Source organism: Coenobita brevimanus, chromosome 92 (genome assembly GCF_032717465.1).
Source record: "Coenobita brevimanus isolate Jiangsu-jjx chromosome 92, ASM3271746v2, whole genome shotgun sequence".
In the NCBI taxonomy this organism is placed as follows: domain Eukaryota; kingdom Metazoa; phylum Arthropoda; class Malacostraca; order Decapoda; family Coenobitidae; genus Coenobita; species Coenobita brevimanus.
In genome coordinates, this window is record NC_137045.1 from 19,597,157 (window position 1) to 19,622,806 (window position 25,650).

At 41.9% G+C, this 25,650-nt stretch overlaps 1 protein-coding gene across 1 annotated transcript; it reads right to left on the reverse strand.

Moving 5' to 3' along the window:
• Nucleotides 1–1,356: 1,356 nt before the first annotated feature.
• LOC145412158 (protein O-linked-mannose beta-1,2-N-acetylglucosaminyltransferase 1-like) lies at nucleotides 1,357–25,650 on the reverse strand. The gene is made up of 13 exons (XM_080282093.1): nucleotides 25,560–25,650; nucleotides 24,381–24,886; nucleotides 23,406–23,612; nucleotides 20,921–21,134; nucleotides 19,183–19,307; nucleotides 18,196–18,295; nucleotides 17,870–17,983; nucleotides 16,473–16,596; nucleotides 14,127–14,325; nucleotides 13,064–13,360; nucleotides 11,828–11,905; nucleotides 10,347–10,456; nucleotides 1,357–1,546 (listed from the first exon to the last, which is right to left on the reverse strand). The coding sequence occupies exons 1-13, from the start codon at nucleotides 25,648–25,650 to the stop codon at nucleotides 1,357–1,359; spliced, it is 2,355 nt and encodes a 784-aa protein (XP_080138219.1).

Sequence of the window (25,650 nt, forward strand, 5' to 3'; positions counted from 1 at the left end):
TTATGGATTATGTTATGAAAAAGGTTGTAAGGAGAACAGGTGCAGGAATTAACTGGAAAGAAAATAAGAAGCTGATGGATTTGGACTATGGTGATGATATTGTACTGATTTGTGGAAGTATTTATGAGATGCAGAGGGTGCTTGATTGTCTGGTGGAGGAAGGAGAAAAAGTGGGATTGGTAATAAATTGTGGAAAGACTGAAATTATTAATATGAACGTGGAGAACCAAATCGATTGTGTAATTGGGAATAATGTGGTGAAGAATGTAGAAAACTTTAAATATCTGGGAACGATTGTATCATCTAATGGATCATTAAACAATGAAATTGAGGAGAGGATTAGACAGGCTTGGCGAGCTGTTGCAATGTTGAAATCTGTTTGGAATAATAATATGCTTTCGGTACATACTAAAGTGAAAATTTACAAGTCCATGGTTAGACCAATTTCAATTTATGGGCATGAGTCATGGTACAGTACAATTGCAATAGATCAGAAAGTATTAGGATTTGAGAATAAAATACTGAGAAGGATTCTTGGGGTAAAGTGGCAAGGCGGAGTTACAAATGCAAGAGTAAGGGATATTACGAGAGTGGAATCAGTTAATGAATATGTGAGACTGTCTCGCTGGAAGTTGCTGGGGCACATATACAGAAAAGAAGGTAGTTTAATACACGATGTGCCAGAGTGGACTGTTAGAGGAAGAAGAGGTAGAGGTAGGCCTAGGGAAACCTGGGTGAGGACATTGAAAAAGGAAGCAGGAGAGGAGTGTTGGTGGGACCTGAAGGAGATGGCAAGAGACAAATATTGGTGGAGAGGGTTCATCGAGGCCCTATGCATCCCGTGGGGTGTCACAGGAAATGATTGATATTTGTATAATACGTGTATGCATGAATGTGCATGTGCATGTTAAAAAATATATATTCTCAGCAGAATTAATTTTATATTTTCGGATTTGTTCCTTCATTTTAATAATTTCTGTCTACTGTTTACATGAAATTTCCTTCGAGCATTTCAATCATGCACGGTGTGACCCTCCAGCAAGTTTTTTTTTTTTTTTTTTTTAACGAAAAACTGCCGGATGGTTCAAAGGATAGGATAGAGTCTTATGGCATGGTATCCAGTTTTTATTTGTCTGTTATTCTTAACCATCTATAAATTCAGAATTTAGGACGGACCACCTAGAAAGAAGCACAATGTTTGTGTGGTTTATGCTTTGATCTCTCTCTCTCTCTCTCTCTCTCTCTCTCTCTCTCTCTCTCTCACATTCATTCATTCATTCATTGCATCTACCATTCCCTCCCTGCAACAACTCGGGAATCTCGTCATCCAGCCACATTACACCCAACCCGCTGTCTTCACTCCTTGAGCACCACCTCTATGCCGGCCACGTTGAGCAAGTTGACCTCCTCCCAGACGGAGCTTGGAGTGACCCGCCACAGGATGGTCGAGGTCTCGTTGGTGTGGCGCCACGGGTGTTTCTTGGCGTAGGTCACATTGCCTGCGGTGGGACGGTAGATCACGTCTTCCCTCACACGTCTGTCGTCGCTGTGGGGTGAGGCCAAGGTTTGCGTCCGAGAGAGAGAGAGAGAGAGAGAGAGAGAGAGAGATTTAACTTCTTCAGTCTTATTACTTTTTTTTATATTAATTTAGGCTTTGTTTAGATTAAGATAGATTTGTGGCGGTAAAGGGATTAAGGAAGATTATATCCATCCCCTCAACATTCCATCCTAAGGTGAATAAGCCTCCTGGGGATAGAAGAGTAAACTAAAAACATAATTGGGACGAAGGACGTAATGAAAGCAAATGCCTGCCTCTCATCTCATACACACAACAAACCCATTTCAAGAGTCGATCATTTTAAGATGCCTGAACACGCTGCCCTGGATAAACTAGAGGTCATCGGCCTGGGGAGAGAGAAATTAACGAATATCGTTCCAGAGTTCTTTAGTTATGTACTTGAATAACTGAGCCAACTGGTTAACTACCGGTATGTAAAAATGGGTTATGTGGAAAGGGTTTTTATGCGTGACATTATGGGTAGACAAGTGTCAGTGCATGCTTCGTTAATTACCTTGCCGGGACGGAGTCCACAAGGTACTGTTTTCGGTCGAGTTTCTATGTCTGTTTGTTAGGAAAATTGTGGAAAACAGCTGAATGAAATTACATGACACTTTCAGGATATGTGGGCACTGGTCCCAAAAGAAAGTGATTAAATTTTGGAGGTAACTGAGTGACCTTGAAAGGTCAAAATCAAGGTCACGGATTTTCAGAGGGCTATAACTTGAAAACGGTTGAAGATAGAGATATTTACTGTTATAAACATACAGGAACTGGTAATATTGGCTTTCATTAGGAACCCAGACCTTTGATACTGAATGACCTTGAAAGGTCAAACTCAAGGTCACGGATATTCAGGGGACTATAACTCGAAACGGATTGACGAGAGAGAGAGAGATTTACTATTATTTACATACAGGAAATCCGATATGGGTTTTTAATTGGTACCTTGACCTTTGACCGTAAGAGACGAAAGGTCAGACTCAAGGTCACGGATATTCAGGGGGCTATAACTCGAAACTCGTTGAAGATAGAGATATTTACTATTACCAATATATAGGATATCTCATCTGGGCTTTCATTTGGCAGCATGAACTTTGACCTTGAGTGACCTTGAAAGATCAAACGCAAGATCACGGACTTTCAGAGGGCGTAAGTTGAAAACATTTACGCCATTATCTTAGACTTTAATTGTGCATTGACACTAAGTGGCACAAATGAGTCAGTATTTAACAGCAATAAAACAACTGCTGTCGAGCGAGGTTTGTTATGCCTGGTACCACTTGTTAATACACCATTTAGACCTAAGGGCCTTTCTTCTCTTAGCGGCGACATTTCACCCCTACCTCCAAACGGCTTTGTAATAAACCAGTTTGTCAGGCATATTTTCACTAAAAAAACATGTTGCTTTCTTGCCATGAAGGGGAAGGCATGCAGACACAGAGTGCAGGCGAGGAGCGTAAACAGGAATAACAACCGTACAAAAAGATCGTGATGGATCACTGCCATGAGAGGAGCGATTGAAGTCATTTAGTTAAATAAGTGTGGATTAGACGAAAAATCATTGATGTCATAAGATCTCGTGTGAATTGCACCGCACATGAATACTGTACTTCATGCACACATGAGCGAATCAGGCCCGTGCACAGTTTCAGGGACTGGGCGCTGTTAACGACAATACTGGGATGTCTTTGCTTACTCATTCTCTTGGTGGCTATTTAACAAGAAAAGGAATGTGATCTTATGAGGCAAGATCACAATAAAGCAGGACAAAGGACACCTTTGATAGCTGCATCCACCCCTGCTGTAATGCAAGAGGAATTAATTTTTTCGGAGGAGGGGGAGATCCGAACCTGCCAGGAGTCCCAGTCTCTATAAGCTGTGGTCCAGGTGAAGGTCTTGTAATGGGCAAAATTTCGTTTGCCTACGTAAAAACTATGTCGTTGTCCCTCTCGGAGAATTTCTCCCCTTGCGGGTGGCCATCGGAGGTACTGCCCTGCCTAAGACGAGGTAGGAGTCAACATCTACCAGTGTTCAAAATTTCATGTTCCTTGGTTAAGAACCATGACTATAAATATAGGCTTTGGCCAGGATCCTCGCGGGCCGCACCTCCCCCTCTCCCCCGTCCCGTGTGGGGTGGCCTTTGTGGGTCTCACTTTACCTAAAGTAAGGCTGGGTTAAACGCTTACCAGTATGTGGTATATCATGTTCCTATATTAAAAACTATGGCCATGCATAATGATTTTGTCGGGACTCACGGAGGCCGTGCTCACTTCCGCGAGGGGCGACCTTCGGTGGTTCCAATCATCTTAAAATGTGGCTGGGCTGAACATCTACCAGTAGGCAAAATTCCATGTTTTTCGGTTTAAAACTTTACCCGTAAATAACGATTTTGTCAAGATCACCTGGGGTGACCCTCGGGGGTCCTGCTATAATTATAACCTGCTCGAGTGAAGCTCTTCCATAGTGTAAAAATTCTCTTTCCTGGCGAGAAAAAAAAAAAAAAAAGAAGAAAATTGGCATGCCTGAGGGTTTTAGATGGGACATCCGGTATCTGTCACCCCCGTGTGGGGTGCCGCCCTCGGAATTTTCATCTTGCTTGAAACCTGGCGAGGAGGGAGGTTTACCTTTTAGTAAAATTTGGTTTTTCTAACCCCCCCCCCCCGGTAAGGCCTGGACCCTATTCTTCAAGAAAGTTCAGTAACTCAGTGAGTGACTGAGTGAGTGAGTGGGTGCGTGAGTGAAAAAATGACACAGTTAGGGACAAGCATAGGCTCTGTGGTTGCGGCAAAAAGAGAACTCGAAGATACTGAGAGAAGGTGTATTGTGTTGCTGATGAGAAGGAGGTAGTCGTGTGGAAGATTCTGACGAAAATATTATATATGAATGAATTGAGGAAAGACTTAAAAGAAAAGGTTATCTTTGCTCTCGTCTGAAATGATAGAATTTCAGGGCGCTCTAAAATTATCAGTGTGTTCAGTAGTGACAGATGGATTAAGACGAACTGGGAGAGCGTGAGAGAATGAGCGAGTATGGTATTGACACAGGATGGTGGGAAACGATAAGCTAGATTGTAGGGAGGGGCTGTACTGTAGATCACGTCTGCTTCCACTCGTGCGTCAAACAGGCAAGGAGGCAAGGAGGAGACGAGACTGAGATAAAGAGGAGGGGGGGAACTGGCCCGTGACAGTGGCGTAAAGAAGAAGAGAGTCAGGCAAGTGTAAAGCTGGTGTGACAGGGAAGAAAAATAAAAAGAACTGGAAGAAAGAGAAACTAATGGTGGAGGCGTAAGGAAGGAAAAAGTCTAGTGGGAGCGTAATGGTGCGAATCTGGTGAGAGATGGAAGTATGGGAAAGGAACGGGAAGAGATAATGCAGAAATATTAATGGTAGTGACGTGTAAGGGACGAGAGTTATACGCGAGTCTTGGAGTATGAAACTGAGGAGAGAGGGAAGAAAGAGGAACGGTAGAATATAGTGCAGTGTGGAAGAAGTAACCGAATGTAGATGCCATGAGAGAAGGAAGACAGAGAAGAGTAGCCTGAGATACTAGAGATGCAGAACACAAATATAGCTCAGTCAGTGGGAGTAATAAACGGTTGGGTGAAAAGAGGGAAATGAATAGCTTAATAAGATGAAGGGCTAGAGGAGAGGCAGGAAAGAAGCAGAGTTGAAGGTACGAGAAAAGGATGAAGGGAGGCTGAAGGAAAGAGGTGTGATGGTCTTTGCAAATATGTGTACAGTTGGGGTCAGTAGTTCTTTTACAGTGTCTCAAAAACAGTGTAAAAAGCCGAGGAGATTTGTCCAAACCATCCAGTGATAGTTAAGTCGGTTGGAAGGGTTGCATTCTCGCTTCATTAGTTCGGATTTGACCGCAGCTGCACGGTAAAACTAGATGGCAGGGAGGCAGTGGAGGATATAGAGAAGGACAGGTAAGGAGAGATAAGACAGGGAAGAAAACACAAGGAATGTTAAGAAGGGGAAAGGACGAGAGAGAGAGAGGGGAAGGGAAAAAATACTGTCAGAGAAGTACAGGCAGGGAAGGAGAGAGAAAGGATGGAGACAGAGGAAGACAGATAAGGAAGGAAAAAGGGAAGGATGGAAAGTTAGGAAAGGAAAGAGTAAGAAAGCTTGCAGAGAAGGAGAGTGATGGTGGGAAGAAGAGGAGGAACAGATAGGAAGTGAGAAAAAAGGAAAAGGTATAAGAGACAGGTATGACGGAAGAAAGAAGAGATGATGAGGTGTGGAAGGGATATAATTCAGGAAACGGTAAGAAGTCAAAAAATAGAAAGAAACGGGCAGGAAGAAGGGCGACTAGGGAGAAACAAAAGGTACACGTAGTTAGGGAGTGAGAGGGGGAGAGGAGGTAGAGCGAGACGGGTAGGGAGGAGGGATGGAGATAAATCTAGACAGATATGAAGAATAGAGAAAGGAAGGAGATAAAGGTAGGAAGGTAGGAAGAGGGTGAAGAGAATGAAGAAGATAACGGGAAAGAGATATAATAGGAGACGATGGGAGATATGACGATAAGTGTAGGTTATTGAGGAAAAGGGATTAGAGGTAGGGAGGAATAAAAAATGAGAATATAAAGGGAGAAAATAGGGGAGGAGAGAGAAGGAAAGGAGTCGCAAGGAGGGACACAACTGAAGGAGAAAAATGTAAGGGAATGCAAGGAAACTGTAGGAAAGGAGGGAAAAAAGAAAGGAGAGGCAAGGAGGGACACAAGAAGGGAGAAGTGAGGCGTGATGGTGTGAGATATCTTGCTGGTGATCACTTGTGCAGCGTCACTTGAGGGAGAAGGAGAGGGGGAGGAGACACGGAGAGAGAGAGGTGGGTGTGGGTAGAAGAGAAGCTGGAATGGGAGAAGGGAAGAGGGAAGGAGAAGGACTGGAGGGGTGACGTAAGGTGTGAGTGAACTGCATAATAAGAGGTAAAACGTGGAATGCCAGTGACCACAGAGGTTATACCAGACTTAGTTTTGTGAAGCTGCTGTGATACACTCGTGATCTGGTGAGGCACGGGAGGGTAGAGAAAGGCAGAAAAGAACGAACATTTGTCTGTCTATCTATCTATCTGTTTATCTGTCTGTCTATCTATCTATCTGTTTATCTGTCTGTCTATCTATCTATCTGTCTGTCCATCTGTCTATCTACCTATCTACCTATCTATCTGTCTGTCTGTATCTATCTATCTGTTAATTTATCCATCTATCAATATATAATGGAGGGGACAGGTGGACGCACAACGATAAAGTGGAATGGAACAGTGAAGGGGATGCAGATGAGGAAGACATAGATGGGATGAATGATCAAAACGAAGAACAGAGAGTAGGAATAAAAGCAGGGAAGGAGAGAGGAGGTGTAGCCGCTAAATTTATGGTAGAAAGCATAGAAGGGGGAGAAGATGAGGTGGCAAAGAGGAGGTTTGTATAGGTAGGAGAATGAAGGTGATGGCGCCAGAAAGATTAAATAATAAGTGAGGAAAATGATGAAGAGATAGGGGGAAATAAATATAGAGAAGGAGAGAACAAGTGTAGGAATATAATTGTTAGTCAGTGGAGAGACAAGGGAGAAGTTAGGAGGTTAGGTAGGCTGATTAGGGTAGAAGAATGAGAGTGATGAGGTAAGGATGATTTGGAAGAGAGAGAGAGAGAGATTCACAGGTATATTTAATTTACAGAGGAGAGACAGATAGAGTGATGTGATAAAACTGTAGGGCTGATTTGGATGGAAGAATGCAATTGGTGAGAAAGAAACTTTAGAGTGAAAGAGGGAGAGAGAGAGGGGAATAGCATAAGGAAGTGTGGGGATTTTATTGATAATTGACTGGCGTATGAGGGGAAAAGGATGCGGAAGGAGAGAGGCTAGTGAAGGTGCAAGAATAAAGGTGTTTAGATGAAAAAGACGAAGTAATGAAAGACGAGTGGACGACGGAGGAAATAGATAATAGATGAAAGAAGAGTAGTGTAAAAAAGAGAGAGAAACTGAAAGATGGAGAAGAGTGAAAAGAGTGTGAATAAAAATAAGGAAGGTTAGAGGTACCGGTGTGAGGTCGTGGGGGTGTGTGAGAGGGCAGGTATTTCTGGTGTCATTGTGTGCCCAGTCTGCCAGGGGTGGGGGTAGCCAGGGAGGGACCGGAGAGCGAGTGGATAAGTGCAGAGAGAGAGGGAAGGAGGGACGGAGAGATGGATGAGAGAGGGTGGAAAGGATAGGTGGAAGGACGGGTGAGAAGTGGAGGGAAGGAGAGACTGAGATGGATGAGAGGAAGGGGAGACTGAGAGATGGATGAGAGCAAGGAGAGACAGAGATGGATGAGAGGAAGGAGAGTCTAGAGAAGGAGAGACAGAGACGGATGAGAGGAAAGAGAGACAGAGATGGATGAGAAGAAGGAGAGCTTGAGAGACGGATGAGGAAGAGAGACTGAGAAGTGGAGGGAGGAAGGGACTGAGCAGTGAATGAGAGGTGGGGAGAGAGGTACTGAGAGCTGTATGAAGAGATAGAGTGAGGGAGGGCAGAGGCGGAGGATAAATTAACCTTTCATTACAAAGCCTTTATTTTTTGTGAATAATTCTTGGCATCAAACTATTTTACTCATATTAGGAGAGACTTTTCGAACTGGAGAGGCCAACTCTTTCATTGTGATGTCGTCATTTTACATTTTATTTTTGCCACCCTCTGACGATTTCACAAGAATCTATGAGGGACTTGAAACTGAAGAGGTTAGAAATTGCCTTCACACAAACGCCTTCACAAAAAGATATTTACCTCTGGAAGAATAAAATCGTTTGAAGAACCTTGAGTAATATTTAAAGACATCATCATATAGAACGGTTTAGTGTGTGGCTGCAAATAGTGAATGATTAAAATATAGTGTACATGTCAAGGGAATGGAGGTGGATGCAAGAATGTAAGGGCCATCCATGACTCGCGAAGCGAGAGAGGGTGTTATAGATTGATCGACGTGTGTGTGTGTGTGTGTGTGTGTGTGTGTGTGTGTGTGTGTGTGTAAACAAAATAATAAAATCAATTCTTGTTCGATTTTTCCAAATATGATGGAGTGGTAGGACTGACCTTTTTTTTTTTTTTCTTTTTTTTTTTAGAACAACAGGTCACAGGTCTTGGTCAAGGTTTTGACCTAGCGCGATCAGTTTAGACAGTTTTCATTTGATTTAAACTAAATTTTGTGAAAGGGTTGAGGGTAATGCAAGAACGGAAGGGTTCGATTTTGAGAACGATCACCGAAATGCTGTCACAGGATAAGGTCAAAATTCGAACAGTGTGAGCGTATGTGAACAAAATAACTATATTAGTTTTGATCCGATTTGGATCAAACTTGGTCGTATGTTGAGGATCAGCCAAGGAGTTGAGCTACTTTTTTTTATTTCGAATAATAGGTCAAAGTTGAAGAACACATGGCAAGGCCAAATTAAACAGCTTTTATCTGATTTGCGTCAAACTTTGTGGATGTGTTCAGGGTAAGGCAAGGATAAATTAATTTGATTTTGAGAACAATCAGTCAAAGGTCAATTTCACAGAGGATGGTCAAAATTCAAGGTCACAAAACAAGATCAGCTCAAAGCAGTTAGATGTGGACAAGACCAGGGTGAGAGATAAGGTTTCGGACTGACATACGTTTAGATTTGTTAACGTAAAACTGGGTTATGTGCACACCTTTCTTTACCTCACACTCGTATTCCTTTTTTTTCCATCCTGCATATTACCTTTTGATTCTGTTTATTCTGTTCCATTGTGATTATTCGTTCCTCTCTAGTCAGTTGTTTCTTACTGTCCACCTTGATGTTTCCTTTCTCACTCTCTTACTCCTCTTATCCTTCTCGATTTCCCTCCCCAGTCCTGCCTTGTCTCTGTATTTCTTGCTTTCCATCTCATATCTATTATCTATCAGTATTTTAATTCCCCATGTCATCCTTCCAGCATCCTACTGCATGCTTCGTTCTGTCCTTTCACCTGCATTTCTTCTTTCCTCCCTACTTCCTCAATTTTTTATTTTCCACAAAGTTTACTTCCTCATAACATTCAACATTTTTCCATTCTCATCTCCTGCTACATTCACCTATGATCTCCAGTCTTTTAAACGCGATTTGTCAAGGCGCCTCGAAAGGAACGGATGCTGATTCTGGCTCTCTTTTGCTCAACTTTCTCTGGGAGGGACAACTTTTGCAGACACCCAGTATTAGAGGCTTTCTCAAGTGCTCGAAAGTGCTCGCGCGCGCACGCACGCGCGCGCACACACACACACACACACACACACACACACACACACACACACACACACACACACACACACACACACACACACACACACACACACACACACACACACACACACACACACACACACACACACACAAAAGCAGGAAACTCTAATACCTTTTTGCAGAAGTTGGTAAGCTCAAGGGATTTGTGTTACTCCATTTCATATACAGTGTTTGTATGGCTTGGCCTATGACACCACAAAACACTTTTAAAGGTCTAACTAGGGAGAAAAATCTTTTGCTATTTTCCCAGCGAACAAATGTTGCAAGCTTGAACTGTGAACAAAATGAAGGACTGACACGCATTTTGACAAGTGTTTGGAAGAGAGGAAAAAAAAGGGGGGGGGGAGGAAAAAGAAAAAAATATAGAAACTGTGCAAATGTATCATGGTCTTCACCACATGGAGGAGTACATAGAGCAGAATAAAACTTCAGTATCTCATTACCGAGATTTCTTTGGTTGATGCATATTGTGAGGGAGGGAGGAAGAATGCAGTTAAACTGAGTCCCTTACCAGTACACGGAGGAGTAGCAGGACACGAGGATGACAGGCGTTTCGTAGAACTTGAAGGAGTAGGTGCCACGGTAGTGCTCGAACATACCCTGGTGGTAGAAGCCCAGGCACTGCACCCCAAAACCACCACCAGAACGGCCGACGAACAAGAAGCAGGTGTGCACGTATGGACAAAGGAGGTGTACTGGTTAACGTTTTCACTCCAAGAACATCTTTTATACTTTATTCAAGCTATCTCTGGGTTTTCTTTATTTAGTTTTGAGGGAACTTTCCTAACCTGACTACCTAAATACAACACTCATTAACCCGTACACTATTTGGGGTCCGTCGTAATTTGAATAAAGTAGTCTGAAGGTAACAAGAATGAATTAAACTAATTCGTTTTCGCTGTGACCTTTTCAGTACCAAGCCGAATTATTCTTACCACCCCTACGATTTTTCTAAGAGTATGGAGAGACTGTTGCAATCAAAGGATGAGAAACAAGCTCCGGTAACTTTCATTACGATCACAACATTCCTGCTTAATGCCTGCCAACCACAAACTATTTTAGCATACGTATATATATATATATATATATATATATATATATATATATATATATATATATATATATATATATATATATATATATATATGTGTGTGTGTGTGTGTGTGTGTGTGTGTGTGTGTGTGTGTGTAATACTTTCAGATATATAGCCACCCCTGTACTATCGATGCCGTCTTTTCCTTTCATGCAGCACATGAGTTGTACCGAACTAGGTGTGTGTTGTGTTTTCTTTACCACTTCACTCCGATGACGCCTTGTTTAATCATCTTGCTATATCCTGACGACTTTTTCAGTTCTGATAGACTATACCAACTAGGACGGTTAAATACAGCCTGCTCCAACCCCATCATTATCAGCGTGTTTTCTTAAGTTGAATAAAATTATGTGAAAGCAGCGAGAATAAAAAAAAAATTGTTGGAAGAGTTAAGAACTGCCACCTCCCTCTTCCACCTCTCCCTCCCTATACCACCTACTCCTACCCATCCCTCCTGGTGATATGTACATTTGCTATATTGTGTGTTTTCCATCCATATGTTTAAACGTCAATTAGAAGGCCTCACGAATGTAGGGAGATAAATGAGATGAATTTAATTGTTATTCTCGGTGAAAAATAAATGAATGGATCCTACACACTTAGAATCAATTATGCACACGGTTGTTATATATATTTAATCAATTATGCACACGGTTGTTATATATATTTTTAGGCTAAAATACTGCCACTCGTCCTCCAATACTGCATGCCCTCTCTCCCCTCCTCTCCGACTCACACATGCTGTTTGTCGTTTTGTTTTCTGTGTGTGTGTGTGTGTGTGTGTGTGTGTGTGTGTGTGTGTGTGTGTGTGTGTGTGTGTGTGTGTGTGTTTCTAACGTATTACCATCATTCAATCTTGCCACCTCCCCACCTCCCTTGCCTACACCTGAGCCACTCACCTTGCCCAGAACTTGGTAGGCATGCTTCTTGTCGTTCTCGCCGCCCACCGCGATATAGATCACATGCGTTGTGTTCCGCTGTGCAGGGAGTATAAAGGAAAGAGTAAGTACTGATGATTTATTCCACAACAAATGCTAACTGAGATGTTGGCAGCATTACATTCTCACTCTATTAAATTCTTGTGACAAAAACTCTTGTTACAGCAAGTTATTGTTAAAAAAGAAGAAAAAGTATATGCTTATCTGTAATAAAAAATAGAGGCAACAGAACTTCGTTAAACTCTTTAATTATTAAGGATTTCCCCTTAGGAGGTAAAATCTGGCGCTTACGAGAAGACGTCTAAGTGTGACAGTACCAGTGAAAGAGTTAAAAGATTGTAATGTGACATCTCCATCTCCGTCTATATATCTATATATTTATCTGTTTATCTATAAATAGATACATGGATAGATTGACAGATATACCGTAGATACAGATGTAGATTTAAAGACAGACAAATAGACAGAAGACTGGGAGCTGATCAGGAGTCTCAGTATGAATTCCAGTACAGTGAGATAAGAAAGAAAGATAAGGAATGAGTTTTGGCCATGGTTATATTGAGTATATCAGCAGTTATAACAAGGATGACATGTAAGCCATCATTTCTCTCCCCCCGGACATTTAATTTAACAGGAAAAAATCGTACCCATGAACACAAGTGACATGTCTGCGGATTGTTGGTCGTGACGAAAATATAACTATAATGATACTGTGGCGTGGTCTGGTTACGATTGGTAAGCTCAGATAGTTAAGTCAGTTAACACAGGTTGGGCTAGGTTGGTCGAAGTTATGTTAGGCTCATGTAAGTTATATTTTGCAAGGTTGGGTCCTGTATGTATCGTCAGTGAATTATGGCGTTTTTCATGCTTGGCAGTGTAAGCTGTGGTTTACCTAATACTAAACTGTAATTATACCAGACCCTTTGGTCGTCCGTGAACTAAAGTCTCTTTACATTCTGTAGGAGAAACAGAATAATATGTTCCTTTGTGCATATTAAGTGATTCAGTGCTAGACTTTTTATTTTACTTTGTAAGCTACCAAATTTCAAGTAAGTCTTCATACATGAAGAGACTGACTTGAAAATTACTTTTCAAGATTTACCACCGGAATTCAAGTTTATTATCAGCAGGTGAGGCTGACTGGATGAACATGCCAGTCTTTTGCATGACGTTACCTGACTGTGCACACTCACTTACCTGGTACTTGGGAATGGGTGACTCAATACAAGGGTGGCGTGTGACCTTCACCACTTGTGCCTCCAGAAGAGTTTGCATGAGATCGATAGTGTAAGCGAGGTGCCACTGCCGCCTGAGTGTGATGATGGGTGTGGGGTGTGTGTTGAGGGGCCGCTGGCTGTACGTGGTCTCCTGCACCAGGCCTGACACGTGCACCCCTGCGCCGCCATGGTGCCTCGTGCGGGGTACCTCAGGGATGATCACCTCGTGCTGGTCATCAATGTGGAACTTCCTCAGGTACAGGTCCCAGTCGGCATTCTGGTAGTGAAAACCACAAGAGTTATTCGGAACCGTACACAATCAACCTGTGTTCAGCAACATCGTAACAAAAACGTTAGTTTAGCATTGAAGTTCATGTACTAATTTTGATGTTATCTTTGAAACTCCCTCCATGCAGAGCAGGTTATATCGAACTAGTAAACTCAGGCATTCAGTAAGCAGTTCATGGCGTAGCTTTACTGGAAATATTTGTATACTTTCCTAAGGAGATTGAAAGATAATACAGTTTTGCATTCTGCATGGAACGCATTCTCCACAAACATAATTATGACCTTGACATCTGTCTCGAAGATGGGTAAAAGGAAGGAAGGTCACTTACACCCTCTTCTTGAACAGACCAAGGTTTCAGACAGGGAACTGTGTGTTCACAAGTTTCACTCATATTCCGGCCGTCAATAAATGTTCTTTGTGAAGGCACTGTATTCAAATAACTGATTAGGACATGGAACTGTATGTTCACAATGTATGCACTCATTCTTGCAGCCACAAAAACATACTGAATTTTGTCGAGGCATTTTCTTTATATAGCTGTATAGAGGTGATTAAGACTGCATCCGTGCATCATTACAGGTTATATTGTAGCCGGTTTGAAATGAACATCGCACTATGTCTTGGTCTGGGAATTTAGTGTAAACGTGTCATATATCGTTACTTATTGCAAATAGGTCAGTCCAGACTACATAATTATTGTATTCAGATACAGCCGTTTAAATTTAGCTCACCCAAATGAACGGAGAAGACTAACCACATCAAGAGGAGCCCAGTTAGAGAGGAGGCGGGTGGCGTGGGCCCTGCTAGTCATCCAACCATAGTAGGGGTAGGACTGGACCCTGTAAATGCGTGAAGGGTCCGAGGCAGTGTGGGGGAAAGAGTTGTAGTTGTAGGCGTTGACGCACAGGATGGTCTTGTCCACACTCATCAGAATGGATGTCTGCTGAAAGTAACTGAAAGGACCAGACGGGGAGTTAGTCAGAGGATAATGTGCAGGCTTTTGACACTTTTTACGGCGATGACGTTTTTAGTTTAATCTTTCCACTCTAGAAAATTTCCTTCATCTTCTGAATGATCTCTAGCAATGGAGGGGTTAGTCTAGGCTATATTCTATCCCTCCATTATGAAAAACTGTCCCTAAGCCGAATGTAAATGTTGGGAAGCAGCAAGACTGTGAAGAGGATAAAAGATAGGAGGAGATTTCCATGAGTCTGGACAGGTTAGAGACTAATAATACAGACTGAAACTATTATGCTGTGTGAGGAAGAGTACAGTCCAGAATTGTAGATGTCGAGTGGCAGGAGGTATATTTTAGAAAGTAAGGACTAGAGGATAAGAGACACAAGGAGAAGCCGTGTCCGTGATGTGGAGAGTTATGGATATTTAAGAAGGGAGAATCACGAAGACGTACAGTAGTTTAAGTAGGGGTTGTTCTAAAATGAAAAGTGGAATAAAACACAGGGAGAGATTTATGGAAGTTAAAAAAGAAAAAATAAAATAGAAGAAAACTGAAGGGTTGTCCATTAGGTATTATGAAAGAGATAGAGATATTGTAGATTGACAGATAGATAGGCAGACAGATAAATGGAGAGAGAGAGAGAGAAAGGAGATACGGTCCTAAGCTGAGAAGTGTGGAGGGTCTCAAGAGGGAGGAATGTGAGAAATGGGAGTCACGGAAGGAAAGATAAAGGTGAGGGGGAGTCATGCCTAGGATAGCGCACCACGAAACGAATAGGACCTAAGCTGTTTGCAAACAAGGGGATGAAAAAATATATGACAGAATTAGAAGAGCAATGGAACAAGTGTAAGGCAGATCACTATGAGGTTTTAACTCCTTGACTACGATGATTTATTAGCTTCATCCTACTGCCTCGGGATGATTTAAGCTGTGAAAGAAATCTTGTACTGGAAGGGTTAATGAAGGCTATAACCAACTCCTCAAGCTGAAAAAATCTCTCCCAGACAGAATAAACTCGTCTGAAGAGGGCAAAAAAAAAAATATATATATATATAAATGACGTCCTTGGACTGAAAGGATTAACAATATTCGGTGCTAATATCCACTCTGACATGAATCAATCGTCCAGGGTTAGTTGGAACAGAATATATGAGTTGTCCTGACCATGAGAGGGTTAATATAAAAATAACACTCCCAGGCTCCTGCACTCACTTTTTCGTGTATGAAATCGTCTGTTGTAAACTGAAGTACAGCCTACAGTCACGTCGATTACGAGAGAGGTTATGATGGGTTAGGGCAAGTGCAGGAGCAAGTGAGGGAGGCAAAAAGAAAGATGATGTGGATGTTGTCAGCCTTATAAGGAGAACTGGCGAGACGTAAAGCAGACAAGGGAAGGCGAATAGAGCCAGGCATTGTTAGTGAGGAATGTTGGGATCGTTAGCGGGACAGGGTATACATAGTTTTAGATAACACTACTAGAGATGAGAATGAACTTGGCCGATTCCATCCAAGGACGTATTTCTAATGTTATTTTTGCTATCACCAGACGATTTTCTTCAGGTTAGGGCGAGAAATCAATTTGTGTAGGGATTATTGGGGATGTTTATAACCCGTCACTACAAATGGTTTCTCCAGAGTTTAGTCATTTTAGAGGGAACAGTCATAAACTACAAAAAACAACGTAATCGGATTTTTTAAAGAACTGAGTATTGTTTTTTACACAAGAATATGTCACATGCAGAGAGCTTCGTTTGTTTGTCTGTATTCTCTTCTTTAACCTTTTCGCGCCCTCCATATCTATTTCTTTCATTAAGTCGTTCCTACAACCAGCCAGCAGAAGAAAAGGACATTATGTGAAGTAGAAAATTTATATTTCTGAAGAATGCCCCCAATACTGGTGTTCTTAACCAGTTTAGACTCAGTACGTCATTATCAGTTATTTCTGGCAGCGGCCAGACTATTATATGCAGCTTAAGGAAGTCCCAGAGTAGAACAGAAGATAATGAAGGCCATAACTAACACCTCCATTTCGAAGTCTCTCCTAAACTGAATAAAATTTGTCTAGAAATAGCAAGAATACTATAATGTCGTCGAAGCGAAGGGGTTAAATGACCATGTTCAGACGCACTCGACAACACTTGCCTTATGAAATCCGGAGCGAGGCTGAGGTCGTCCTCCAGTATGATAGCCTTGTCCACGTGAGGGAAGAGGGCGAAGATGGTGCTGAGCGAAAACTTGATGTGCTGGTTGACGCGGTGCTTGGTGCCTCCAGGGTGCAACAAGCCAGCCACGAGCCAGGCAGAATTAGATATATTAGTGGATTGTAAGTAGGCTTGTACCTTGACTAGAGTGATAGGAACATTGTAATTTTAAATGAAAGGCCATGTAAAAGTTTTTCTCTACCATTTTGTGAACCACACTACCTTATACTTTCATGGTAAGCAATAAGATTTGAACCGATCATCTCGAAGGGTCTTGGCAGTGTTAAATATTCAGTTGTTTGACTAATACAAAACAGTGAAGATAAAAATGTCCCCAGTTTGATGCTATTAAAGATACACACACACACACACACACACACACACACACACACACACACACACACACACACACACACACACACACACACACACACACACACACACACACACACACACACACACACACACACACACACACACACACACACACACACACACACACACACACATATATACTCTCTCTCTCTCTCTCTCTATACAGTATATGATGTAGTTCTTCATAGTTCATTGGCTGGTTTTTCATTAACTGATTATGCTCCTCCTTCGAAATTGAATGTATTGCAGAATTGTTGGCACGAGTATTTTCCAATTCCAAGAATACTCAGATCTGAGTAGCTGGTTACTTTAGTTTACTTATCTTGTGGGTTTCAACTCTAATTTTTCGTAGCTCGGGTTGACCTACCTAAAGCCCTGTCCACACGAGCGGGCAATGCCCGCGGGCATTGCCCGCTCGTGTGGACAGGGCTTAAGGCCGCGTCCACACGTGTGCTCGAACAAATGCTGGCAAAATGTATGCAACACAGTAACGAACAAGCTGCAAACGTGTTGGGAACAGCAGCGTCCAGATCATATTGGCAACATCATGATGAAGTCTCAGCTCCCTCGTATGGACACATTTATCACATCACCTCTACTGCCAGTGTTCGAAGCTGCACTGAAACGTGTTTGCATACATCTGTCCAAATACTGCTGCAAACATGTTCCCGAACATGTTGCCAGCTGTGTTGCCAACACATGTTTGAGCACACGTGTGGACGCGTACTAATGTGTACACTGGTAAACATTATATTCAGTCGGATAAAAGTTCGCCTGCTTTTCAGCTACTGTATGTCCGTTTCACACATAGGATATGTATCCCCTTTCTCCCTGACGCATCATACAGTATTAAAGGGAATCATCTGCGGGAACAGAAACTTAAAAAGCTTCTCTCAGTTTAAGCAGCGGTGAGAAGCAGAAAGTGAAAAATAGACAATAAGTTTTGTCTCCAACTGTACATACCTACTGGGGCGGAATTGTTATGGATGGCGATGGTGATGTTGAGTATGTTGGCCAGCATGACGGCCTGTGTGTTGTACCCGTCCACCATCATGACCAGTGGCGTCTTTGCTCCACCTGCGTCGTATTGATAAAGGATCACAACTAATTTTTACGATGGTGCCTCCATAGCATTGAATTATTGTCAGGAAGAACTTGGTTGGTCGTATTTTTCATGTATGTATTCCAGTTTAAGTGTCAATAGTTTGGCAGCTGTATGAGTGAGGTTAAAGTACAAACAAGCAATAGGAAACACGTTTTTGGTTAATGAAACTTTACATCTACGGTACCTGGACTCTGCCACAGCTGCTGCACCTGCCTGGCCACCATGGGCAGTCGTCGTGCCGTCACCAGCGCCACAGGGATAACCTCTTCCATCTCTAGGTCAGGCTAAAGAAGGTCATGGAGAGGAGTACAAGAGATACTGTAGGTTACAAAGCACTGCGGTATTTACAGATAGCCAAGACTGAAATTGTCCTTTCCATCCAATGACGTAGTTTTTACTGCATTCTTGCTATCATCAGACAGTTTTATTCAGCTTAGGAGAGACATTAAACTGAAGGACTTTGCTAATACCTTCATTAACCCCTGCACTACAAGACAGCTCTCCTAAACTGAAAAGAATACTTTGATGTGAGCTAGAATTAATTGAATAAGACGTCCTCGTGTTGAAGGCGTAAAGAAAAATTTGGCAATTAGATTAGGACATAATGCTTTCGTATTTTATTTAAGGTCCTGAAGCCGATTGTAGGTTCATCAACATGGATGGGTCAACCACAAAACCGGACCTCTCCATTCGACAGGAGTTAGCCATACCTCACCAAACTGACTTTGGACGGGTTGGCAAGGTGGCTGGCATACCGCTGTAAATGAACCAACATAGTTAGTCGGTCAGAGATTCGAACTCAAACCTCATATTCACTAGAAACACGAGGCTGGTGCTGTACCGTCTGAGCTACTGACCAAGGCAAAGCCCTATTGAGCATGGCTACATCTGTGCAAGGTAGGCTAAGATACTCGCATACCAGGTTAGTTTAGATCTGTTATAATAGTGAGAGTGAACGTAAAACCACATGCTGAAGCATGACTCTCTGATTGACTGGATGTAGAAAAACTATAATAAATACTAATATATATATATATATATATATATATATATATATATATATATATATATATATATATATATATATATATATAAACAGAAACATCGCTCAGTGGCTGGTGGTTTTGAGATGCAGGACAGCGTACGAGTAGAGATGATTGTTTTGACTCACAGCAGTGGTTGGCGTGAGGTGGAGGGGCTGGTGACAGTCACAGAACTGGCCGTAACCCTCGTATCGCTCACAGAACTCAGCCCTCTCCGCCATACCCGACCTCCCCTGCCAAGGGCACTTCCTTCCTGATGATCATATTCTCGTCAGTTCAGATAATTTCTAACATTTCTTTATTAAGTTAATCTTGCATATAATTATCTTAATGGTTACATATACCACTTTAATATTCGCAGTAATACGAGAATAATATTGTACGATATACAGAAATAAAGTATTAAGGAAGTGGTGCTAGAAATCCGCCTAATCTGACAAGAATTTGGACTTAAGTCGCTGGAGGAGGCATCGCACTAATGCACTGCAGGATTCATAAGTATATTTTGATTATTTACCATAACCACCAGAAGCAACAGTATTAACAGTAGGTGATATTATTAGTAACCATTTAACCAGTCCACACAGGGCTTGACTAGTAACTTCTCAATCTACTTGCAGTATAACCTTCCTAGGACTAATTTGATATTCCAGGATATGCAGTATTTATGAGAAAAGTATATGTAAACTTAAAAAAATCTTGAATAATGATATTTAAAAAAAAAAGGAGAAAATGAGACACAATGATATGACACACAAATCACGTTTCAAAAAAATAAAATATACCTGTCCTTTTCAGAGCTTAAATATTCCTTTCGGGTGAATAACAGGAGCTAGTGTAAAAAATCTGAGTAAGCTACACATCAACCATGAAAATATAAACAAACACTGTCGTCAAGTACAGCCGAATCAGTTGCTGATGAATAAGTACGGAATACAAAGAACAGTGTTCAATATTGACTGAAGCAAGAGGGGCATAAGGAGGCAAGATACATATAAACCACATAATGCGTTTCCTTATTGCGGGTGAGGCATACTTGCATGAGAGGGAAGATTAGTGTTAGCCCAGAGGTTGTCTTGTGCGTGACGCATCAGAGAAGAGGCAGACGCCCAGTGTAAATAAATGTTGCACCAGGCTTGGGATACAAGGCAGGGACAGTGAGCAGCCAAGGTGGGTGGGAGTAGCCACCACGATGGGATGGGGTGGCAGCCAGAAGGGCGGGAGGGACCCAGTATCTTAACGGAAGACAAAAGGATGTGTGTGTGTGTGTGTGTTTGTGTGTGTGTGTGTGTGTGTGTGTGTGTGTATGTTGCTCCGTATTGTTGTACGAGACGTTTCATGCAACAGACGCAGTGCCCCTTCTTGGCTCCATGGAAACTATTTTCTTAAGAAAGAAACTGAGTTGATAGAACAGACCAGCTCTCTATACTGTACTTTATCTTCCTCTCGATTACAGTACCGTAAGCCTTGTTATTGTTCCTGCCTTGAAGGAGAGAAATTCTGTTTTTTCTATTCGTCCTTTAAGAGTCTCTATATAGTATTAAAAAAAAAAAAAATCTGTAAAGCGGAGACCTGTGACCGCATTCATACAAGATCTTAGACCTTTTTTACGGGAAGTAAGTCTTTACAACAATTGATTATTATTATTATTATTATTATTACTATTATTATTATTATTATTATTATTATCATTATTATTATTATTATTATTATTATTATTATTATTATTTTCTCTTATTGCATTTTTCATATTAATATTCATTCTAGATTGGTTGTGAAGTGTGCTAACTGTGTTGATGAAGATAAAGCATGAATAATCAATCATATACAAAATCTGGGCTCAACAAAGCTTAATGAATACGGCACCTGGACTACGGGGCAGCGTGACTGAGAAGGCTAAGGGCGAGGCGTCTGTGGCTGAGGCATTCTTGGCGGTGATGAGCACTTCGTAGAGTGGCGTGTGAGGCGTGTACCCCGCCATCACCCACGCCTCACCTTTCACTGCCTGCAGTCCTAGTCGCGCCCCTAGCTTGTGCAGAGCCAGGGTGCCCTCTCGCAACAACCACCCATAGAAGTCTGGCTGAGGACACAGCAGGGGAATGTGAACTGTATTATCTTAACTTGAACTTGGCCTAAAACTGCCATTTCACCAGCTTGTATGCTGAGCTATAATAAGAAGTAAGAATTTGGATATGGCAAAAGTCATGAAGAAATGTTATGACAAAGATCTTGAGAAGTAGCATAGCCTTATTCTTCAGCCGAAGTAAGATAGAAAAACTACAGAAGGACAAAATTTTCGACAAGTTGGACGAAGTAGCGTACCTTGGTGAGGAGTCATAAATTTCCCAGGTTTTGGAGAGATGGCAGAGTAAATTTTAACCCTTTCACCACAGTGACGTCTCTTTCATTTTCTTCAATTTGAGAGAGGCCTCTTGAACTAAAGGGGCCTCTAAAAACAGCTTCCCATATGGAATTATGAATGATGGAATCATTTGAAATAGTAAAGGGTAAAGAGAAAAGTCATGGAAAGAGATAGTTAACAAGAAGTGGTGCCAAGACACAGTAAACCCGTCCCAGGCGGTCATTTTAGTGCTGACATATAAACACAACAGGATATCTAGTCAAAGATGTCGCATATCAAATTTCGAGTGAATCAGCCGAAAATTGACAATTTTATGCCCATTTGAAACTTTAGGTCCGACCCACCTGACATTGATCCCCCAACCGCCAAGCATGTTATACGACGCAAATTTGAAAGATGCACCTTTTGATTTTGGTTTCATGTCGATATGACTAAGCTGAATGGAGTTGTGGCGAAAAAATGATTTTTTTTTTCTTTTACATTTTTTGGGCCTACAGCCTGGGCAGTGGTCCAATCTTGGCTAAAATTTATATAGGTGATCAGAAGGTCATAGACCATCATCCCTGAAATTTTAGTCAAAATCGCACCAGTGGTTTTCGCGTAAAGTTGTTAACAGACAGACAAGCAAAGAAACAGACAAACCGAGTGAAAGCAATACCCGTCCCCGAGACCCTCCGGGACGGGGACAGGTAATTAGCGTTGGATTTGTATTCTATGATAGAATGAAAGGTGCGAGATTGGCTCGGTCGAGAGAGAGAGAGAGAGAGAGAGAGAGAGAGAGAGAGATAGGAAAATTCATGAAGGACTACATTCTGCTGGAAGGAAAGAGAAGGAAGGGGTAAATTTCTGGAATACTGTTGTCACAGGTTCTCATTATCATTTACTGAGTTTTAATTATGAATTACTACGAAGATTATGTTAATTCAGATATTCAAATACGTTAATTACTAAGCATACATATGAAAATAATTCTCAGTCAGCCCTGTTACAGTATTTATAACACCATCCATTCACTTCTCGCCTCCTTCATTCTTATCGCTATTCACTCAACGCCACGAGTTACAACAGTCCTTTCTGATAAATATAATTAGCCTGAATTTATATAACCAGCTTCTCTTTCTTCTTTCTGCTGTTTTACTCCTTTCCCAGTCAGAATTTCTAGCTTGGCCTTTAACTTTTAGCTGTACTCTTTTTTCTTTTTTTCTTTTTTTACTCTTTATTTCAATTAATACCGTTTTTACCATCATCCGCTACATTGGTACCATATATTTCCCCATTTACTTTTTTTTTTTTTTTTTTGCGCAGTTTTTAATTTCACATAAAATGAGGATGTTATTTTCTCGTCCGTCCAGTCATCTTTCCTTTCCCTAATTCTCTTCGCCCTTTCCTCAATATGTCACTTTCCAATTTTTTTTTAACCGTCTATCAGTTCCTTCTTCACTCTTTTTCTCTTTCCGCAGATCAGCCTAAGCTTACGTTTGCATTCCTTCCGTGACTGTTTTCAGGTTTGTGTTTATTACCTCTTGTCTTCCAAAATGGTTCCCAGTCTTCAATTTCCTTCCGTTTCACCCTTCGCTTCCCTAACCCTATGTTCCTTCAACGACCACACAGGCGATGATGCTCCCAGCTATTCATTTTCACTTTCCTCAAGTCTCTCAGCGTCTTCATTCTTTCCCCCATCCCTAAACTCACCCTGAACTCTTATTCCCATCCCTTCTCTTAAGTCTGTGGTTAGTGTTTCTTCCCGTCTGAAAAGGTTCCCAGTAGTCATTTCTCCTCCTCTCCATCTTCCTGCCCCTTGCCATCCTATGGGCTCACAAATGCGCTCTCTCTCTCTCTCTCTCTCTCTCTCTCTCTCTCTCTCTCTCTCTCTCTCTTTCTTCTACCCTTCATATCTGTTCTTATCATTTCTTCCCAACTGAATATGGTTTCCTAGTCTTCAATTTCCCTCCCCTCCATCTTGCCTTCCCCCCATGCCCCCTTACTGACCGCCCCGATGCAGACGATGATCCTGTCCGGCTGCAGCGTGGCCAGCATATCAGCCAGCATCTTGTGGGCCGCTGGCTGCCACGTGAGGAAGAGCTGTGAGGCAAGCACGTGCCCTGTGGTGGCGTGCAGCACCACCACGTGCACTCCAGCGTGGTACCTTCGCAGTTCCCCAGCCCACTTGCGGATCTGGTCACGCACCGAGTACACCTAAAAAGGGAGATTTCAGGCTTAGATTTAAGACAAAAGTATTGTGTGTGTGTGTGTGTGTGTGTGTGTGTGTGTGTGTGTGTGTGTGTGTGTGTGTGTGTGTGTGTGTGTGCTTGTGTGTATGTGTGTGTGTGTGTGTGTGTGTGTGTGTGTGTGTGTGTGTGTGTGTGTGTGTGTGTGTGTGTGTGTGTGTGTGTGTGTGTGTGTGTGTGTGTGTGTGTGTGTGTGTGTGTGTGTGTGTGTGTGTGTGTGTGTGTGTGTGTGTGTGTGTGTGTGTGTGTGTGTCAGATATATCGTGAAGTAAAATACAGCAAAAGGAGAATATTTCAAACTTAGATTTATGCCATAGGCAGGAGGAGCTATAATACCCTCGAGGTAGGAGGAAACAAGCGACTATTGCCATGAATTATTTTCCTGTCTGTATATTTTGAAATCAGTTTATGAAAACGAAATTAGCTGGACATTGTCCGATGAAAATCTCCTTTCTCCATAACAGAATTGTAGATTGGGCTCTCCACAATATCCCTCCTTTTCGTTTGGTTGTGCTAGCCAAAGAATAATGGTTGGGATTTTTTTATTCAATTTTCCATGTAACATCAGGAGAAGTGATGTTAAACTACCCTCAGACAATGGATGCACGTGAAAACACAAATCTAGATACTTTAACCTTTTCGTTTCTCCAGAGCCAATAATCCCTATGACTGTAACGAGTGACAGAGAAAAAATGGCTGTTGGATGATATTGAAGAAACGAGCCGTGTTTACTCACCTGCCGCCCTTGAACCCATAGACTGGCTCCGTGGCCGTCAACAGTACCGGAAATCTCAAGATGGTCACCAGTTGTGTTCATATCCAGGCCAGCGACTCTTTTGTCCGTATCTTGTGTGTGATCTCTACTGATTTGTCTCGAAGGCTGCGTGGTGTTGAAGTCTGCCGTGACTTCACGCAGTTTTGATGTGTTTTTCGATGTTCTTATAGTTCTTATGTCTGTGGGACCTTGTGGTTGCATTTTTGCAATTAAATCAGATTTATTTATGCTTGGTTCATCAGTTTGATTTGTATAAGACTTAACGACTGCTCTCTGTGATACTTCATTTGCCCTGAGGCTTTTAATGAACTCTTGCAACCTCGTATTTGTTGACACAGCTTCCTCGTCATGTTTGAAATATTCGTGGGGTGTCCTGCCCGCGATGCTCGCTGCCCGTTGTGTTGCTACTCGCTTTGCATCGATATTGTTCCCTCGTTGGTCACTGCGTCTTTGCTTTTGTTTGGTATCTGGTATGGGGAGTACATTTGCCCATGTTGTTGTAGAACTTGTTCGTGTGGGACGTGCTACGAGGCAGTCAGCGGTCACGCATACCAGAAGAAATGTAAACATATGTGTCAGTATCATATCCGATTCAGAGAGCATTAGAACTTGACGAGAAAATATTTGGGGTTGGCCAAGGCCAGGCGTTTTCGTCCTGATATTTAAGTCTACAAGTAACTTAAGAGAGCAGTTGTTTTATGATGTTACAGACATTTGAATCACTTGCTAGTTTCAATCTATTTATTAACATGAATTTTTGAGAAACTGCATTATTGTCGCTATATTGTATATGAATTCGTGTAACCACTCTAACGGTATGCTTCATCCTTTATTTCACCTTTTCATATTTATGCTGCGGGTAGTACCAGTTATTAGATACGAGTAATTTATTAGAGACGCTCCATTAATTATTATTTATTTATTGGTAATATAATTTTTCTTAGTAAACTGATACTTAATGACCACCTCGAACATAACTATTTCAGATACACAGTTGGCTACTTAGTATGAAATTTAATCGGATGAGTAATGATTTCGTACATGTACATTTGTAATCTTTACAGAATATTTCTCTTTAATGACAGTCAGAATAAATACCTCTTTACCAAATTCATATCCCTCCGTCACAGTCATCCTAACCGTCCGTCTCTGCCACGCCTACAGATTGTGTCCACTTGATCACTGTCACGCTGTGTTCCTCAGTGTCTCGCACAGCACCATTCAGGCTCAT

Bases quoted from the DNA above. Each gene is read 5' to 3' on its own strand.
- LOC145412158 (XM_080282093.1), bottom strand. From the start codon at position 25,650: ATGAGCCTGAATGGTGCTGTGCGAGACACTGAGGAACACAGCGTGACA. The intron at 10,457-11,827 runs GTGAGTGGCTCA...TTTGGGGTGCAG, and splicing joins CCTACCAAGTTCTGGGCAAG to TGCCTGGGCTTCTACCACCA. The intron at 1,547-10,346 runs GTAAGGGACTCA...CTCACCCCACAG, and splicing joins TGCTACTCCTCCGTGTACTG to CGACGACAGACGTGTGAGGG.